The following is a 17,438-nucleotide window of genomic DNA, read 5'->3' on the forward strand; positions in this document are numbered from 1 at the left end:
CCAGAGCCCGTTTGGTAATTAAAATCAGCGGCGTCTCTGAATACCTGTCTGTCTCAATGAGCCCTTCATCTCCACACATCCTTTCATTCTCTACATGAATGGAGCCACTGTGAATCAATATCTGCTCAGCCTCTGGATTACTGCTGGATATTGTATGCGCAAAATGGGCACACGGCAAATCACCACCGCGCTGCTTCCCCTGAAGGCACCTTTATGATTGATGATTTTCTGCAAATGAAAGAGCAGCTTATGGATTGTGTTTGGCATTAATTATCTGGGTTTAATAACTCTCTTTCCTGCAAGACACTAACGGCGAAACCTTTGTTTAATAACTATACAATGGCCTCATTCTCTACACTGCCTGGAAATGAAGTTACCTTCTAAGTGAATGTACACAACACAAGAAAACCTTCCACTGATCCGCCATAACATTAAACCCACCTCCTCCTTTCTACACTCGCTCTCCATTCACTCAGCTCTGGAACTGTGGAGCTACAGAGTGCTCCTGTGTGGTCAGTGGAGCCGAGAGAATGGACAGAGGGTGTAATGGTACGACTGATTTATTTTGTTAACTTCGCTATCCATCTTTACATCGGACTCTGAGAACCTTAACACGAAGGGACCGTGTTGCTTTGGCACTGGTGTATAAACAACTACAGTTAACTATCATACTACCCTTACACCACCCGAGATACGGCTAGTCACAGACACACACACTAATTTAAATAAAAGGAATCAGAAACGTTAACATATCACTGCTGTTCGAAGAAAAACATCCATCAGTGCAGTTTTGCAGTGACTCCCTCAGTAAATGGGAGAAAGCCGAGATTTTCCGCCTAGTCCTAGATCCACAAAACATAGCCCACCCTCTTGCTGGACATCAGCATGTGCTTCACTGTTTCACTCTGTGTCTATAATAATAATAATATTATATAAGTTCTCCCTGTGTCTGCGTGGGTTTCCTCCGGGTGACTGTCTGTGAGGAGTGTGGTGTGTTCTCCCTGTGTCTGCGTAGGTTTCCTCCGGGTGACTGTCTGTGAGGAGTGCGGTGTGTTCTCCCTATGTCTGTGTGGGTTTCCTCCGGGTGACTGTCTGTGAGGAGTGTGGTGTGTTCTCCCTGTGTCTGCGTGGGTTTCCTCCGGGTGACTGTCTGTGAGGAGTGTGGTGTGTTCTCTCTGTGTCTGTGTGGGTTTCCTCCGGGTGACTGTCTGTGAGGAGTGTGGTGTGTTCTCCCTGTGTCTGCGTGGGTTTCCTCCGGGTGACTGTCTGTGAGGAGTGTGGTGTGTTCTCCCTGTGTCTGCGTGGGTTTCCTCCCACGCTCCAAAAACACAAATTGGTAGGTGGATTGGTGTCTCAAAAATGTCCGTAGGTGTGAGTGTGTGTGTGTCGCCCTGTGAAGGACTGGATATTACAGATTACAGACCATGAATGAATATTGTTAATAGGTCTGCAGGGCCCTGAGGGTCGTACTTGTAACTTCAGTGCTCCTCCAGGTTCTCTGTCTGCATTTCCCCCTCTGTTTATAATTACTGTCTGAATGCAGAACACGAATAACACACTTGTGCCAGCAAAACATCTGATTTTGCATCCTATTATGGAAATGTACAACTTGTACACTTTCTGCAGTGCTAAGTAGCCCTTTAGTGACTAACAGAATGACGTCTCGAGCGGAGCAGTCTTTCACGGGTAACTTTCACACTGTTTTTTCCAACTGCCATCTCCAGGCATCTCTGGAGGGCTGGGATTTTACAGCTTGCTAATTAAGCACAACATAAATCTGTTTTAATGACGGTGCCGTCCTTCATGCAATTAATCACTGTGACAATCAAGTCGCCGCAAACCCAGTCCCCGACCAGCTTTACATTTCAACTCGTTTAAATCTCTGCCGTGCTTCGGCATCGGGGTATTTCTCCACATCTATGTGTGTGTGTGTGTGTGTGGAATATACCAAAACCTGTTTACACACTCACCTTGTGGGGACTTGGTTTACATGTGGGGGAACACCAGCTGGTCTCCACAGTGTATACCTTTACATTTTAAGGTGAAGAAATGTTTAAAGTTTAGGGTTCGATTGAAGCTAGCAGCAAAAAATTAATGGTAGGTGTCCACACCATGAATTGAAGTCTGTGTAATGTCCCCACAAGTGTGTGTGTGTGTGAGAGAGAGTGTGTGTGTGTGTGTGTGTGTGTGTTGGTGTGAGTGTGTGTGTATGTTGGTGTGTGTGTGTGTGTGTGTGTGTGTGAGTGAGAGAGAGAGAGAGCGGAGCAGGCCTGTGGTTGTGTGTTCTGTGGTCACTGTGAGTGCTGTTGTGTTCTGAGGAGTGTAGAATCAGCAGAGTGATGATTAATTCAGTAAGTGCCGCCCAGAGTCTCAGGCAGTGTGTGTGTGTGTGTGTGTGTGTTACAGAGACGGGGTCACCACCCAGTCACACACCGCCTCATGCTCTGGACCCAGTCTCCATGAATGAAGCGTCTTCACTGCTGTGTAGTTGTGGACAGTTTTGTAGTTGTATTTTTCAGATCATTTATAAACACCAGCTGCTCTTCACTGCGTCTCAGAACTGACCAAATGATAAAGGTCCAAAACCGCTGGAGAATAAAGTGTTACATTAAAGCAACACTAGGTAAGAATTTGTATTTTTGACTCTTGAGCTCCCCCTACAGTTTCAGAGTGTAATTCACATTTACAGCACTGTCCTGAAATCAAGGTGAAGGGAGGGGAGGGAAGGGGGTAGTTTCCTACCCTCCTTCAAAAGTTACATAGTGTAGTTTCTGCAGTGCTGAGCCTTGAGTAGCAACAGCAGAGGCTCTACTGTCACTATTACAGCTCAGTGGAGCATCACAATGAGTTTGAAGCTGTTATTTTAAAGTTAAAATAATACCTAGTGTTGCTTTAATGTAGAGTGTTTTTCCTTGTTTGGAGATGTGACTATTTCCTCCTCTGGTTAGTATCTACAATGACAGAGTCACCCCTGTGTGTGTATATCCCTGGCTTATCGTAGCTCATGTAGTGTAATAGTGTGCTGTAGTCTACACCAGTCTCCTGATATAAACAACACGGACTGTAGGGACACAGAGAAACAGCAGAGGCACAGATGGATAGATTCTCTCAGCTCCACTGTCCACAGGAGCACTTTGTAGTTTTACAGTTACACACTGTAGTTCCTATGTTGCTCTGCATACTTAGTTAACCCCTCCCACCCTGTTCTTCAGCACTCAGGACCCCCACAGAGCAGGTGTGATGTGGTGGTGGATCATTCTCAGCGCTGCAGTGACACTGACGTGGTGGTGGTGTGTTAGTGTGTGTTGTGCTGGTGTAGAGTGGATCAGACACAGCAGAGCTGCTGGAGTTTTAGAGCAGACGCTCCTGTAACGTAGCGGGTCATTTTATCCGTAAATGCACTTAACTGGCTGACGGCTATGTTTTATTAATGCAACTGTGCCTTCATGCGTTCACTCTGAGATGTTTTTTTTTTGGGGGGGGGGGTCCTTGCTTCTGTTGTGTTTTATGGAATTTAGAGTCAGTTCAATAGAGCAGCGTCCTCATCTCGGTTCATTATTTTCAAACATTTCTCTGCTGTGAGCTGAGAGAGTGTTTTATTAAATTTGTTTTGGTTCCTCTTTGTTTTTCATCTCAAATCGTGGACATCCCCTTTACAGAACCTGTATACAGAGTTTATACACACACACACACACACACACACACACACACACACACACACACACACACAACACAATCACTGCAGAGAACAAAGCTGTTTGCTTTTTCATTTTGAGCTGCCGTTTTCAGAGGAGCTGGTGAAAATGTGGAGGATGTGAGAAGGAAGATGAGCTATTTTTACCAGGAGCCGTGTAATAGTTGGATATGCGACTAGATGATGCTCTCATTCATGTGCCTTAAAATAGGTCATACCTCCCAGCGCTGTCCTGAGTCATAGAGCTCCTGTACATCTGCTCTGTCTTTATGTACACACACACACACACACACACACACACACACATACGCACACACACACACGCACACACTTCTCTTCATTACGTGTAACAATTTCACTCCCGTTTCACAACCGCTCTGTGTGCTACGCCAAACAACGAGAAACAAATCTCTGTCTTGCTGTTAAACTATGGGTGTGTGTCACCACTGGCCCTCACACACAGACACACACACACACACAGACACACACACACACAGACACACACACACACACAGAGACACACACACACACAGACACAGACACACACACACAGACACACACACACACAGACACACACACACACAGACACACACACACACAGACACAGACACACACACACAGACACACACACACACACACACACACACACACACACACACATACGCACACACACACACGCACACACTTCTCTTCATTACGTTTCACTCCCGTTTCACAACCGCTCTGTGTGCTACGCCAAACAACGAGAAACAAATCTCTGTCTTGCTGTTAAACTATGGGTGTGTGTCACCACTGGCCCTCACACACAGACACACACACACACACAGACACAGACACACACAGACACACACACACACAGACACACACACACAGACACACACACACACAGACACAGACACACACACACACACAGACACAGACACACACAGACACACACACAGACACACACACACAGACACACACACACAGACACACACACACTCAGACACACCGACACACACACACACACAGACACAGACACACACAGACACACACACAGACACACACACACAGACACACACACACACAGACACAGACACACACACACACACACAGACACACACACACACAGACACACACACACACACACAGAGACACACACACACACAGACACAGACACACACACACAGACACACACACACACAGACACACACAGACACACACACACACAGACACAGACACACACAGACACACAGACACACACAGACACAGACACACACAAACACACACACACAGACACACACACACACAGACACAGACACACAGACACAGACACACACAGACACACACACACACAGACACAGACACACAGACACACACAGACACAGACACACACAAACACACACACAGACACACACACACAGACACACACACACAGACAGACACAGACACACACAGACACACACACACAGACACACACAGACACAGACACACACACACAGACACACACACATAGACACACACACACACAGACACTGACACACACACACACACAGACACAGACACACACACACACACACAGACACACACAGACACAGACACACAGACACACACACACAGACACACACACAGACACAGACACACACACACACAGACACACACACACAGACACACACACACACAGACACACACAGACACAGACACACACAGACACAGACACACACAGACACACACAGACACACACACACAGACACACACACACACACACACACCAAAAGGGCATGGAGCAGGAAGCATTTGCTGGTCTTAGACAGTCTTGAAGAGCACAAGTAGCCCCTCTCTTTGGGAGTGCAGCATGCCCCTTCTCCACCCATCGCACGAGCGCAGTGCTCACCAGGGAGGATGTCTGTAAGCTGGCATGGCACGTCTGGAGAGTTAGTGCTCTCCTCCAAGTGTGTTGAGCTGCAGTGGTGTTGAATGTGCTTCACGTGTCTCAGAGGAAGCGTGTTCCGCCATATTGTTTACAGGATTGTTTGTATGGCACTGAGAACTACACTGAATCCACGCTCAATACAGAGATGTATACTGCCCCCTACTGTTTGAGCACTGTTCTCACACCAGCACAACACACACTAACACACCACCACCACGTCAGTGTCACTGCAGCACTGAGAATGATCCACCACCACATCACACCTGCTCTGTGGGGGTCCTGAGCGCTGAAGAACAGGGGGAGAGGGGGGTAAAGTATGCAGAGCAACAGACAGACTACAGTCTGTAAGAGCAGACACTACAAAGTGCTCCTGAGTGGTCAGTGGAGCTGAGGGAATGGACAGCGAGTGTAGAACCGTGGAGGTGGTTTTAATGTTATGGCCGACTGGTGTGTAGCACAGTTTACAGAGTGCTGTCGATTGCTCAGATTGTGTTTTGTCTTTTGTGTGCCGTCTTCCGTCTTTGTTCTGGGTCCTTTGTCTTCTGTGTTAATTACAGTCCTTCACAGTTAAACAGTCGAGTTTCGTACAGTGACTTCACATGAGAGCGCAGGGGTCTGAGAACAACAGCCCCTCGATCCCCCCACTGTCTCAGTCTTTAAAGAGGAGAGTACTGCTTTACTGCACTGTGTCACAGGTGTGAGTGTGTGTCCTGGTGTTTTAATCCGTATTTAAATAAACGTTACACTTAAAGATACGCCTCGATGTCATTGTTATAGTCCCACTGTTATAGTCACTATATATTTACACAGTAATCACTTTAAGAGAGGGTACAATCTCAAAAAATCCCTGAGGCTGGATCACACCTCAGAACCCCTGACAGTGGTATCACCATGGCAACATAAACAACGCAGCATCAGTAGGGGAGCAATAGCGAAACAGCAGGCTAGCCCAGTTAGCCGGGGTGTGGATGCCCCTGCAGGGGCAGAGCCTCTGGGCCACTTCTAGAGGTGATAATAGCAGCGAGGCTTTGGTGGTAAATTCAGAGGGAGCTGTGGAGAGTTTTGTAAAACCCTCTGGTCCTGCAGTGATTTTAGTGCCGTCCGGATGCAGGAGTTACTCTCTGAGGAGACGTGGAGAGGGCTTCATTACCACCCTCACCCCCTGAGACCCTCCTCCACTCCCAGCAGGGCTTTAGAGTCTGACTGAGCTCTTTATGGAGGGGAGGGACATATTGTCACACAAATCAAACTTAGCCCCGCTCACTAAACATTCAACAGTAGCAGTAGTTTTTTTTTTTACACACACACACACACACACACACACACACACACACACACACATCCAGCTGTAGTCCGGCAGTGTTTAAGTGATTTGGGGGTGTGGCTTTAGGAGGAGGGCTATACAGATGGGTTGGGATTTTTTTCTGCTTTCTACAAACCGGCAAAACACACACACACACATACACACACACACACACACACATTCTCATGCTCAGTGCTAATGCACTGACAGAGTACTCACAGGATCTGCAGGGCGGAGATTTTGTCCTTGAGCAGTTCCTGGGCCTTGTTGAAGTCCGACAGCATGTTCTGGGTCTCTCGGTTGTGAAGAGCGTTCAGTTCTGCCATCTCCCTCTCGTGCTTCTTACACAGATCCTGCTCATGAGCCCTGAGAACAAACACACACCGCACACAGCCATTAGAGCTCTGGAGTGACTGGGAGACACTGTCCACAGGTGTGAGTGTGTGAGTGACTGGGTGAGTGTGTGACACTGTCCACAGGTGTGAGTGTGTGTGAGTGACTGGGTGAGTGTGTGACACTGTCCACAGGTGTGAGTGTGTGTGAGTGACTGGGTGAGTGTGTGACACTGTCCACAGGTGTGAGTGACTGGGTGAGTGTGTGAAACTGTCCACAGGTGTGAGTGTGTGAGTGACTGGGTGAGTGTGTGACACTGTCCACAGGTGTGAGTGTGTGAGTGACTGGGTGAGTGTGTGACACTGTCCACAGGTGTGAGTGTGTGTGAGTGACTGGGTGAGTGTGTGACACTGTCCACAGGTGTGAGTGTGTGAGTGACTGGGTGAGTGTGTGACACTGTCCACAGGTGTGAGTGTGTGTGAGTGACTGGGTGAGTGTGTGACACTGTCCACAGGTGTGAGTGTGTAAGTGACTGGGTGAGTGTGTGACACTGTCCACAGGTGTGAGTGTGTGTGAGTGACTGGGTGAGTGTGTGACACTGTCCACAGGTGTGAGTGTGTGTGAGTGACTGGGTGAGTGTGTGAGTGACTGGGTGAGTGTGTGACACTGTCCACAGGTGTGAGTGTGTGAGTGACTGGGTGAGTGTGTGAAACTGTCCACAGGTGTGAGTGTGTGAGTGACTGGGTGAGTGTGTGAGTGTGTGATGTCCTGGTGCCCCCTTCATCACTCTGCAGCTGTGATTAGACGTTCACCCTCTTCACTCCCACTCTTTCCTCAATAACGGCGGTCCTTTCCAAGGAAGGTGTGTGTAACTCGCGGGGGGCTCAGTGGGAGTGTGTCTCTGGCTCGTGGAAGTGTAAAGGCTGCCTTCTGTTTATTCAGCGAAGTATATTCAGGACAGTCTTCATGTTCCATTCAGGACTCAAAGCATTCACACGGATCAGCCACAAGATTACAACCACCTGCAGGTTCATTAACATTGTCTCTTTACAGTGGGAGTGGCAGTGTGTGAACGCCAACAGGGGGCACTATAACGAGCTCATCAGTTCAGTCAGATCTCCCAGATTCACCTGGCAGAGGCCGATCTGTGTTTCCTCACAGAGACTTTAAAGTTTGTTGGCAACATTTCGTTAAATTATTGACAGCTCTTTGAATGAGAGCAAAGATAAAAATGCCAATGAATATTTGATGTTAAATGGAGCAAATAAAAATAATGGACAGTCAGTAGAAGAGTGTGATATTTACAGTCTCTCTCTGTGTTTATCTTCTCTATGAACCTGTCTTTCGCTCGGGGGTTAAAACTGTTGCACAGAGCTGCATGAGCGTCCATGCACACACCCTGCCTCCCCCCAACACTAAATGATTCATACATGTGCACACATACTCGCACTCGGAGTGTAGAAGCGGGCTGTGCTGCTTTACCAGAGCTGTTCTCCTCGGGGGATCAGAGAAGATTCTTTATTTATTTGCTATTTTTATCACACGACGCAGGACCCGCTCCAGTGTTATATAATTGGGGGCGAAACGTGCCCTGAACAAAGTACATGTGTGTGTTATCTAAACAACGTGGACACACACAAATGCACATAAACAATACGCACACATCCATGAAGAGGAAATAATACACCCCCTTTACAACAACTGTACACAGTTCTGGGTCTTTAATGAAACGTCTGTGACCTGTGGTCAACGCCTGCTTTCAGCGCCTGTTCCTTTAAATGATAATGAGCCGCTCTCTGTTCACCCCGACCCCGAGCGCACAGCAGTGAGGAGCGAGGAGCAGAAGCTCTGGTTTTTAGCCGTTTTCACTCTGTTCTCTTTCTTCTCCGTTTTTACTCAGTGCTCTTATTTCTCCGCGCTCGTTGTGTCTGTTTTGCTGAGTTTAACCTCGTCTTTGCGCTCTCACATAAACACGGGTCCAGCGCTGTGATTGGACAGACTCAGACGAGGGGGCGGGGCCATTCTAAAGTCTCTGCACTTGACGTCAGAAGCGGAGCAGAATCAGAATGACTCGTTTTCATTCATTCATTGTCTGTAACCCTTATCCAGTTCAGGGTCGCGGTGGGTCCAGAGTCTACCTGGAATCATTGGGCGCAAGGCGGGAACACACCCTGGAGGGGGCGCCAGTCCTTCACAGGGCAACACACACTCACACCTACGGACACTTTTGAGTCGCCAATCCACCTACCAACGTGTGTTTTTGGACTGTGGGAGGAAACCGGAGCACCCGGAGGAAACCCACGCAGACACAGAGAGAACACACCAACTCCTCGACTCGTTTTCATGGTCCCCTTTAATTCATGACACAGCACACCTCCTGACTTTAACCCGAGTCTGGCATTCTCCTAGGTCAGTCAGCATAACTGATTCATTACAGCTGGAATATTAATAAATAACACCACCAAAAGACATCTCCTTCTCAGACTGTTCGCTTCCCTTCATCCTACAGCGAAGGCACTCGCCCCAGTGTGTGCCCACACAACCCTGTCATTATCAAAGAGCAGCAGAGTTCCAGATACACGTCGCAAACAGGCATCGACTCCCTGCCATCCTCCCTCCCTGAAATGAATCAACATAATAAGGGCTTTGACCTCCGTTCCCTGGCCTCCTTCCAGAGCCGCAACGTCCCGCAGAAGCTCCAAAGTTTCCAATAAATGTCACGTCAACCCAGGCTCAGATTTGAAATATCCAGCACTCTGCATGGAAACCGACGACAAGCCGGCACCGTCACCGGCAGCTCTGCTGGTTACTCGGAATATTAATGTGACAAGCGTGCCGCAGGCAGCGGCAGCCGCTGGATTCGGAGCAGGGCCGAGGAAGTAAAAACCCAAGAGGAAAGCTGGCCTTTTGGCTATTCTTCTGCCTCTGTGAGCACAAAGGCCAGCACACGGACCCCGCTGCATCACCAGTGCACAGTTTCACTGCGTAGTCACTGTGTGAGCACAGGGTCGTAGTTAATCTGATAAAAGATGGGGATTCATCATATTAATTTAATAATACATACACTGATCTGTAGATATGGTAAAGTCACACTCACTTATGGCGCTTTTCCACTGCACGGAACCTACACCCTGGGGTCAAACCGGGTCCTGGTCCCAGCCACAGGGAACCGGATCTCAGTCCCAGTTCACTTCGGTTTCCAGCCGTGCCGGGTAGGTACTAAATGTAGAGTCCTGATTGGACAGAACCATATCAATCACCAGGAAATGCAGAGCTCATTCAAATCCAGCACAACTTTACCTCGAGGTTTTGAAGAGCTTCGTCTGCTCCTTGGGACGATGGCCGACGAAAGTTTCCATTGAAAGCAGAATATAACTGATCTGTGAGAACAGGAGTGGAGCCGTGTTCCCGATGAGTAAACAGCGCCTAACCGCACCGCCGCCGTTGTGCTTTTCAAAACCATCAATCCCTGTTAGAGACTGGGTTTTGCGACACCCTGTCAGTGGAAAAGCATCAGGCTTTAAGCGAGCTGAGCCGTGTGGAGTCGCGTCGTGTAGAGCTGGACCCATGCGGTAGAAAAGCACCGTTATTCTTTTCTCGGCGCCACTGACCACACACTGTAGTCCATCTGTTGATCTGCAACCTTTATTTGACCCCACGTCTCAGTCTCCCTCACATACACTATGCCAAGGTCCTGGACAGGAGAATCTCTCCGAGAGTCAAAGCTGGGATCCAGAGGGAGCAACAGAGGATTCCTTCCTGGCCATGGATCGTCAGTGGATTTACAACTGTGCTCCCTGTGGGAGGTTCTCCAGGAGAATGGGGAGGCAGGGTCCTTGGGGTGAGCCTCTTGGTCCTTGTACGTTCAGAGTTTGAGCTGTGTTCAGAGTCTCTGCAGTAAGTCAGGCTTGTTCTGTGTTCTTGCTCCCTGCAGGTGGAGGGTGAGACCCAGGTGTCGCTGGGGTCACGAGTGATGGGAAGAGGGACCTTGAGGCGGTCCGTAGGTTGGTGCAGCGTCTGCAGTGTTGTGGTCACTGTACCGAAGCAGAAAACTGAGCCATGAAGCAAAGCTCTGTATTTATCGGTCGATCGGTATCCACACCCTCACCTACTGCTATGAATTGTGGGTAATGACCTGTGACCGAGTCAGGAGCTCAGCGGTTCACACCTTTATGCTCTTACACACACACACACACACACACCTGATTTGCTGGTTGGCTTCGCTGCGTATCTTCAGCACCTCTTTGCCCTTCAGCTCCAGCTCTTTGGTGAGGGTGCTGATGTTCTCGTTCAGGGTGTGGATCTCGTGGTCCAGATCAGCGATGTGGTTCTTCCTGCGGGTCACTTCCTCCTGCAGGTCTGAGATACGACTCAACAGCTCTCGCTCCTGTACACACACACACACACACACACAAGTAGAACACAGAATGAGTCCTGAGCGACAGTGGTGTGTAGTCTTGTGTGTGTATAGTCTTGTGTGTGTGTGTGTGTGTGTAGTCGTGTGTGTGTGTATAGACTTGTGTGTGTGTGTATAGTCGTGTGTGTGTGTGTGTGTGTATAGACTTGTGTGTGTGTGTATAGTCGTGTGTGTGTATGTATAGTCGTGTGTGTGTGTATAGACTTGTGTGTGTGTGTGTGTGTGTGTGTATATAGTCTTGTGTGTGTATGTGTATAGTCTTGTGTGTGTGTGTGTGTGTGTGTGTAGTCGTGTGTGTGTGTATAGACTTGTGTGTGTGTGTATAGTCGTGTGTGTGTGTGTGTGTGTATAGACTTGTGTGTGTGTGTATAGTCGTGTGTGTGTATGTATAGTCGTGTGTGTGTATAGACTTGTGTGTGTGTGTGTATATAGTCTTGTGTGTGTATGTGTATAGTCTTGTGTGTGTGTGTGTATAGTCGTGTGTGTGTGTGTGTATATAGTCTTGTGTGTATGTGTATAGTCTTGTGTGTGTGTGTGTATAGTCGTGTGTGTGTGTGTGTATAGTCGTGTGTGTGTGTATAGTCGTGTGTGTATAGTCTTGTGTGTGTGTGTGTATAGTCGTGTGTGTGTGTATAGTTGTGTGTGTATAGTCTTGTGTGTGTGTGTGTGTGTGTGTGTGTGTATAGCAGTGTGGAGTGAAACACTTGACGTCAGAAGCGGCCGGTATTACCCCGTGTTTTCTGGCAGTGCACACCAGGGTGGTCTTGTTTCACTGTGTGTGTGTTGGTGGGCTGCAGATCCACACATTAATGTGCACAGACCCGGCCTCTTCCTTTGGATTTAAAAGATGTGTCCGGCCAGGATTTCTAAATCGATAAAAACGTCCGGGATGTCGCTGTCCACTGTCTTTCTCTCGTCCCAATTCTTGCCCTAAGCCCTAAACCCTACCTTGAAGTGTGCACTTTGATGACAAGGGGTCGGAGCTGAGATCTGATTGGGACACACTTCACCACACGCCTTTATGTGTTTGCTCCGCCTCACATTCCAGTGCTGTAATGGAGCCCCAAACAGAAATATGCTGAACGCGGTTAGGGTCCTGTATCACAGTCTCTTCTTCCTGGAAGTGTTTCTGTGACCCACGAGCCTTTCACTTTCGGCTCTAAGATTTACACAACTATAACGACACGAATACACGGACACATCAGACCGCTGCTGACTTTAATAACATCTGTGCAGCTGTGAATGATCACATACAGCACATAGACAGACCTTAATACGTGATGTGAGTATTTTTCCACAAATGTCTGGATCCCAGCGATGCTCTGATCATTTAAAGTCTATATCACTCCTCTTTGATCAAATGTGCTGCTTGCTTTTAGTAACGTCTAAAAACATCACCGTTAAAACACACACACACTCTTCAGCTGCCGTCATGGTCATGAGTTTCCTGGTGCAAACGAGTCGCTGTAATGTCATCTCACTCAGAGCTTCAGTTCATGAACGGAAAACAGCAGGTTCCATGATCAAAAACGTCAGGAAATGACAAAATGTTCATTTTTTATTTATTATATTTATTTAGAGCTAAAAGTTGCACGGGAAGGAAGCTGTGTACAAAGGCATTTGTTAAGTGTCTCGTTAAAGAGCCTGTATTAAAGTTCAACAACGTGAACCCCACCTCCTTCGCCTCCCTCTAGGCCCCACGCTGCCGCCCCGGCCCCTTTGTCCTCTCTGTTCTGAAGCCCAGAGTGTAGTCACCCTAGTTCACGTCTCAGTAAAGTGAGGTGTGGAGTGTGTGCTGTACTCTCGCTCATTATAAACCCACTCCTGGGTTGTGTCACGGTCTTCAGGGGGAGTCTGAGAGGCGTGTCCCGGACGCTGTGGAGATCGGCCGATGCTGTTGCTAAGGGAATGCAGGCCTATGGCCAGGGACGGGTTCTATTAGTCCTTGATTAATCACGTATTATATTCAGAATTCAGAACGCTTTATTAGCATGACTGTGTAACTTACAGTGTTGCTAAAGTGAGGATGATCAAGGTATTTAAACAGAAATTACAACTACTGCAACAACAAAACTACAGTTAATAACCATGTGGGGAACATTTGGGTTGGGGTGGGGTTCAGTAGGGTAGGGGTTTGGAGGGTGTAGTTCAGTAGGGTAGGGGTTTGGGGGGCGGGGTTCAGTAGGGTAGGGGTTTGGGGGGTATAGTTCAGTAGGGTAGGGGTTTGGGGGGTATAGTTCAGTAGGGTAGGGGTTTGGGGGGCGGGGCTCAGTAGGGTAGGGGTTTGGGGGGTTTAGTTCAGTAGGGTAGGGGTTTGGGGGGTTTAGTTCTGTAGGGTAGGGGTTTGGGGGGTGGGGCTCAGTAGGGTAGGTGTTTGGGGGGTGTAGTTCAGTAGGGTAGGGGTTTGGGGGGTGTAGTTCTGTAGGGTAGGGGTTTGGGGGGTGGGGCTCAGTAGGGTAGGGGTTTGGGGGGTGTAGTTCAGTAGGGTAGGGGTTTGAGGGGTGTAGTTCAGTAGGGTAGGGGTTTGAGGGGTGTAGTTCAGTAGGGTAGGGGTTTGGGGGGTGTAGTTCAGTAGGGTAGGGGTTTGGGGGGTTTAGTTCAGTAGGGTAGGGGTTTGGGGGGTTTAGTTCTGTAGGGTAGGGGTTTGGGGGGTGGGGCTCAGTAGGGTAGGGGTTTGGGGGGTGTAGTTCAGTAGGGTAGGGGTTTGGGGGGTGTAGTTCAGTAGGGTAGGGGTTTGAGGGGTGTAGTTCAGTAGGGTAGGGGTTTGGGGGGTGTAGTTCAGTAGGGTAGGGGTTTGGGGGGTATAGTTCAGTAGGGTAGGAGTTTGGGGGGTTTAGTTCAGTAGGGTAGGGGTTTGGGGGGTGTAGTTCAGTAGGGTAGGGGTTTGAGGGGTGTAGTTCAGTAGGGTAGGGGTTTGAGGGGTGTAGTTCAGTAGGGTAGGGGTTTGGGGGGCGGGGCTCAGTAGGGTAGGGGTTTGGGGGGTGTAGTTCAGTAGGGTAGGGGTTTGGGGGGTGTAGTTCAGTAGGGTAGGGGTTTGAGGGGTGTAGTTCAGTAGGGTAGGGGTTTGGGGGGCGGGGCTCAGTAGGGTAGGGGTTTGGGGGGTGTAGTTCAGTAGGGTAGGGGTTTGGGGGGTGTAGTTCAGTAGGGTAGGGGTTTGAGGGGTGTAGTTCAGTAGGGTAGGGGTTTGAGAGGTGTAGTTCAGTAGGGTAGGGGTTTGAGGGGTGTAGTTCAGTAGGGTAGGGGTTTGGGGGGTGTAGTTCAGTAGGGTAGGGGTTTGAGGGGTGTAGTTCAGTAGGGTAGGGGTTTGGGGGGCGGGGCTCAGTAGGGTAGGGGTTTGGGGGGTGTAGTTCAGTAGGGTAGGGGTTTGGGGGGTGTAGTTCAGTAGGGTAGGGGTTTGGGGGGTATAGTTCAGTAGGGTAGGAGTTTGGGGGGTTTAGTTCAGTAGGGTAGGGGTTTGGGGGGTGTAGTTCAGTAGGGTAGGGGTTTGAGGGGTGTAGTTCAGTAGGGTAGGGGTTTGAGGGGTGTAGTTCAGTAGGGTAGGGGTTTGGGGGGTGGGGCTCAGTAGGGTAGGGGTTTGGGGGGTATAGTTCAGTAGGGTAGGGGTTTGGGGGGTGTAGTTCAGTAGGGTAGGGGTTTGGGGGGTATAGTTCAGTAGGGTAGGGGTTTGGGGGGTATAGTTCAGTAGGGTAGGGGTTTGGGGGGTGGGGCTCAGTAGGGTAGGGGTTTGGGGGGTGTGTTTTATATTAGATTTCTCTGTACTTGAGCGGTTTGTGGAAATTCTGGATGAACACGATCCTTCCATTTAAAAAAGAGTGCACATTTTCTGATGCTTTTTATAGAAACACTTAAACCCAGAGCCTTGAAAATGACAGCGGTGAAAAGTGTGGACGCTCCGTTCCCCCCCTCCCTCCCTCTGCACTCAGAGCCTGAGCCGGGCTGCAATATTGATGACTGCGCATCTCCTTCATCCCTTTCTTGCCTCTGTCTTTCGTCAGACCCCGTCCTGTGTATGAATAGCTCTCCTATGAATAAGTGAAGGGAGGGTGACCGTGTTTACGCTCTGAGCCTCACTGCGAGCGTCCGCCTGTCTCTCCTCACCACGGAGGCGATGCGTCTGCAGTTAATGCCACACTATCATCTCCTGCTGGAGCAATGAAGCTAATGGAGTGTAAGCCGGACTCTATGGACCGGGGTGAGGTTGTGGGGGGTGATAGTGCTCAGTCCACGAGGCCTGCATATGTTCAGATGCTTAGTGTGAATGCAGGAGAGTGTGTGCCGCTGCAGGAGGGAGCTAAATGAAGTTGCTGCCTTCACACGAGTGTAATTTCCCCGTCCTGTGCAGGGGAGGGCAGAGTAATCGTCCGCGGTCTAATTTTCCACTCCGTCAGCACCGCGACTCCTGCTCAAGGAGAAGAAACCCTGCTCCTCCCCGCATTCGACCGCCACCTTCTCAAGCCTAATGGGTCTGGTTTAATCACATTACACTCAGTAAATATCACTTCACACCTCACCATTAGTGTAATGACCTGACCTCCAGAGCCACGGGGACCCGCACCACACCAGACCGGGACCAGGAGGACGCTGGCTCTGGAGGAGGACACGCCCACAGCACAGGGGTCAGCCCTGATTCAACACTCGGCACCCTGGGAGTATCCCTTCTGAAAAGGGTTCACTCTCTCTCTCTCTCTCTCTCACACACACACTCACTCTCTCTCACACACACACACACACACACACATACTCTGTCTCTCTCTCTCTCTTTCTCTTTGTCTCTCTCCCTCTTTCTGTCTCTCCCTCTGTCTCTCACACTTTCTCTCTCTCTCTCTCTCACACACACATACACACACATACTCTGTCTCTCTCTCTGTCTGTCTCTCTCTATCACACACACACTCTCTATCTGTCTCTGTCTCACACACACTCTGTCTGTCTCTCTCTCTCTCTTTGTCTCTCTCCCTCTTTCTGTCTCTCCCTCTGTCTCTCACACTTTCTCTCTCTCTCTCACACACACATACACACACATACTCTGTCTCTCTCTCTCTCTCTGTCTGTCTCTCTCTATCACACACACACTCTCTCTCTATCTGTCTCTGTCTCACACACACTCTGTCTGTCTCTCTCTCTCTCTCTCACACACACTCACGCTCTCTCTCTCACACACGCTCTCCCTCACACACGGTCTCTCTCTCTCTCTCTCTCTCTTTGTCTCTCTCCCTCTTTCTGTCTCTCCCTCTGTCTCTCTCTCTCTCTGCTTTGGATCAAAGACACAGTGTGTTGTTGTGTTCTATAAACTTTAAAGAAGAACCCAATGCTACACAGAGGCAGTTTCATGCTAAAGTTTAACTGAAATAATGTAAATGACTCATACCCTTTCACCCATGCGCAGTAATCTGGGAATGTTCCGGAGTCTCCACGGAGGAGCTGTGTGTGTGTGTGTGTGTGTGTGTGTGTGTGAACGCGACCACCACAACATTCGTCCTGGACGTTACCCAGACTCCGGGTGAAGTCAGAGTGAGAACCGAGCGGGAGTTTCTCCTGCACACGACGCACAGGCTCCGCCCCCTCCCCTCTCCCGCTGTGCGCTGCCTGTGTGAGCGACCGCTCCAGGACCCGATGCTCCAGAGTTTCTCTGAGGAGCTTCTGTTGTTCTGCAGACAGCAGGGTCACAGAGAGCCAGGGACAGCTTCAGACTCAGAGGAACTCACCGATGGAAACGGGCCGTACCCTGGTTCACCGCCTGATGCGTGGGTGTGAATATGTGCTTCCTGAACTACACTGC

At 49.4% G+C, this 17,438-nt stretch overlaps 1 protein-coding gene across 1 annotated transcript in view; it reads right to left on the reverse strand.

Moving 5' to 3' along the window:
- The window catches only part of fam184ab (family with sequence similarity 184 member Ab), a 126,750-nt gene that overhangs the window by 16,573 nt on the left and 92,739 nt on the right, over positions 1–17,438 (reverse strand). Inside the window, exons 14-15 of the mRNA XM_066677780.1 lie at positions 11,445–11,629; positions 7,129–7,275 (exon numbers count right to left, since the gene is read on the reverse strand). Of these exons, the coding sequence (XP_066533877.1) occupies positions 7,129–7,275; positions 11,445–11,629 (332 nt within the window). The remainder of the gene's footprint in view (positions 1–7,128; positions 7,276–11,444; positions 11,630–17,438) is intronic.

The sequence above is a fragment of the Hoplias malabaricus genome, chromosome 7 (assembly GCF_029633855.1).
Source record: "Hoplias malabaricus isolate fHopMal1 chromosome 7, fHopMal1.hap1, whole genome shotgun sequence".
NCBI lineage: Eukaryota > Metazoa > Chordata > Actinopteri > Characiformes > Erythrinidae > Hoplias > Hoplias malabaricus.